The sequence below is a fragment of the Salminus brasiliensis genome, unplaced genomic scaffold (genome assembly GCF_030463535.1).
Source record: "Salminus brasiliensis unplaced genomic scaffold, fSalBra1.hap2 scaffold_112, whole genome shotgun sequence".
NCBI lineage: Eukaryota > Metazoa > Chordata > Actinopteri > Characiformes > Bryconidae > Salminus > Salminus brasiliensis.
The window spans coordinates 60,001-63,411 of NW_027326645.1; the positions used below are offsets into that span (position 1 = coordinate 60,001).

The window sequence follows — 3,411 nt, forward strand, 5'->3', positions numbered from 1 at the left end:
GTACCACCTGCAGTACCACAACAGCCCACTGATTGTACTCTTTTATTAGTTGCGTTTTTCATCTGACTTCTTTAAACATTAGAAGTCTGGAGTTGTTGCTTTGCTGTGTTTTGCTTCAAACAGTTAAATGTAATTACATAATTAATTACATAATTGATTTAATTACAGGGTTTTATTAGTAGGTTTAGGCCTTCAGAAGCCTTAGAAGTCTGGAGTTACTGGCATGTTGCTCTGCTTTCAGCTTGTGTTATATGACTGTATTTAGAGCAGCTTGTATGAAGCCTTAGATTTAGCCTTAGATTTAGCCTTAGATTTAGCCTTAGATTAGATCGGTATCTGATTCCTCCTCCTGTCTGACTCTCTGCTCTCTTGCTGCAGCTAAAACAGACGACGCTAAAGTCTCGGAGAAAGGCCGCCTGTCTCCACGCCCCAACGGAGTCCACCGCTCTCCCTCCGACGCCAGCCGGACTGGCTCTGACTCTGCCCCAGCCACCCGCTCTGACTCCACCTCCTCTACCCGTGCACCCACCTCCGGCAGCACCTTCGGATTTAAGAAACCCGGATCCTCTGGGCCAGCTCCTGTCGTCACGGTAACCACCTCCGGCATCACCCTGGTGACAGCCAGTGGGGCCACCATCACCAGTGGCTCAGCCACCCTAGGAAAGATCCCCAAGTCCGCCGCCCTCGTGGTTGGGGGTGGCAGAGACAGGTCTGGTCTGAAGGTGGCGCCAGAGAGCATGCTGACGAGCCAAGAGGACGGCTACTTGGCGGTCAGCGCTAGGTCAACGCTGCAGTACCGCAGCCTTCCTCGGCCCTCTCGCTCTGGTGCCGCCGCTCGCCACGGCAACCGCTCATCCACCAGCAGTATCGAATCAGGACTGAGCGTACGAGCCCCCGCCCTTGTTGCTGTCACAGCCAGTAAGATGCAAGACGTCAACCTAAAGACCAATGGAAGCTTAGTGCCTGCCAATCAGACTGACAAGGAAAAGGGCGGGACTTCAGAGGCAGACAGCCTGAGAGCCAGTCCTATTGGCTCGAGCGGAGGGGCGGCAACAATTCCGCAGACGGCGCGGCAGGGCAAATACGCCGAGGTGTCATCACCCACACTGCGCAGGTACACACTGTGCACACACACACACACACACACACACACACTCTTAAACACAAAGGTTGGTAAGCTGAGCCAAAAAGTAAAGTGAAAAAATAAAAACAACAAATAAATAATAAAATAAGATAAAATTAGATTTAAAAAATGCAGGAGAGAGAGCTGAAATCAGATATACAGTATATGGACAAATGTATTGGGACACTTGCTTATGCATTGTCTTAAGAGCGTTAGTGAGGTTGGGATGTTGGATGATCACCACCCCACCTCATCCCAAAAGTACTGGATGGAGCTCCTCCACCATCATTCCAAAGAACACAGTTCTTCCACAGCTCCTCAATGCTGGGGGGCTTTATACCCCTCTAGCCCACGCCTGGCATTATTAGGCAGCATGGAGGCAATAGGGTCATGATGTTGATCTGCTCCAGAGAGTCCTATTCTATTGTCTGTCTACTGTCTGTAAGATGATAGAAGGTGGGTCAGGTGACTGTTGGCTGGTGAAGATCAGAGTGTATTTGAATGCAGAGATTTCAGACTAGTGTTTCACACACAGACACACACACACAGATACACACACACACACATCAGTGTTTGCTTTAAAGCTCCTTAATTGACTTCCATTCGTCTTGCTGGAGCTCCCGTGTCTGTGGGCTTGTCGGGTGTTTAGTTGAGATCAGATGTGAGTGGAAGAGGGGATGTGTTTCATCACCCCCGCACGCTGCTGCTCTGATCAGGACCTTTCTCACACTCCTTACCTGTCACGCTTTCACAAGGTCACCACTCTCGCGTCTCACACCTGTTCTGCTCTTTTCATCTCACACGACTGGCCCTGGTAGACATGAAGCTCTGAACTGGAGAGTGAGGATAAGAGCTGCTTTGAAGTGAGGTGTGTAAACAAGCAGTTTAATTGGAGTTCCTTAATCCTCATATTTGATGTTGGACTTCCAGAAAGGGCCAGGAATCTCTCTCTCTCTCTCTCTCTGTCACACACACACACACACACACACACACACACACACACACACACTGCTTTTAAAGACTTTGCTCTTATCTCTGTACTTTAAACAGTCTGATCTTCTCCTGAGAGCTCTCTTGTCTCCCACACTCAGACTAGGAGCGTCCTGATCTGACCTGAGAGGTCAGTCAGAGGGGGGTTTGGTGTAAAATGCTCGGTTCTAGATAACCTCCCCCAGTGAGAGCTGGAGTTCTACAGTGAAGGTTCTAGATAAGCTCCCCCAGTCAGAGCTGGAGCTCTACAGTGGAGGTTCTAGATAAGCTCCCTCAGTCAGAGCTGTTCTACAGTGGAGGTTCTAGATAAGCTCCCCAGTCAGAGCTGGAGTTCTACAGTGGAGGTTCTAGATAAGCTCCCCCAGTCAGAGCTGTGGTTCTACAGTGGAGGTGAAGGGAAGCAGACGTCTGAAGCTCTACTAAAAGCTCCTCACAGAAAGTTCTTCACCTAATGGTGATGAAGACGCTGCCTGATGCCTGAGACACTGTTCTACCAGAGTTCTGAGAAGAGTTCGGCTCTAGAACCTGCTTTTAAAATCAGATCATTAAAATGGTGGAGGGATACATGCTGCAGGTTGGCTGTGGTTTGGTACTTGTTTACTATAATAATAATAAATAAATAAACATATATATGAAATAACAGAGTGATGTAGAGTGTAGATATTTCCAGCGTTTAAAAGGTTGTTCAGTCTGTTTTGAATCCATTCATTTTATGATGTCATGAAAACTAATGCATGACCTATTCATTTACATATCTTCTGTCGTTTAGCCCCACCCACTCGCACAGACGCTATACACAGTCTGCTTTAAACAACCTCATTTCTTATTCTTCCTCACATTTCCAGACTCTTCGGTGGGAAGGCTAAGCAGGCCCCGGTGACCACAGCTGAGAGCCTAAAGAACTCTGTGGTCATCTCTAACCCCCATGCCACACTGGGCCACCACACCCTGTCCTCCTGTGGGCCCCTGGACTCCAGCGGAGGCAGCGAGCAGGCGTCCAGTCCGGGATCAGTGTATTCAGGCACGGGGACCTGGGGCACCACCATCAGCAGCTCGTCAGCACTGGGCTACCCCTCCGTCAGCAGCATGCACACCAGCAGCGAGTCCATAGACATGTCAGTGGGCAGTGGACACCACCGTGACGACACACACACGCCTCTTACACGGACCGGCAGTGCCAAGACGGAGAGGTGAGGACGGCGAGTTCCTTGATCGTTTTCTCATCACACTGCCTGGCCACTTTATCAGAAACACCTTCCCTTTACTGGTATATAGGTATAGGGTAGGGGTTTCTAATA

The 3,411-nt window shown here is 49.4% G+C and overlaps 1 protein-coding gene across 1 annotated transcript in view; it reads left to right on the forward strand.

The window, feature by feature from the left end:
* Positions 1 to 3,303, forward strand: part of LOC140548799 (neuron navigator 2-like) — a gene marked incomplete at its 3' end in the record, with an annotated part of 61,761 nt that extends 58,458 nt beyond the window's left edge. Inside the window, 2 exon segments of the mRNA XM_072671957.1 lie at positions 379 to 1,114; positions 2,959 to 3,303. Coding sequence (XP_072528058.1) covers positions 379 to 1,114; positions 2,959 to 3,303 — 1,081 coding nt within the window.
* Positions 3,304 to 3,411: the final 108 nt, after the last annotated feature.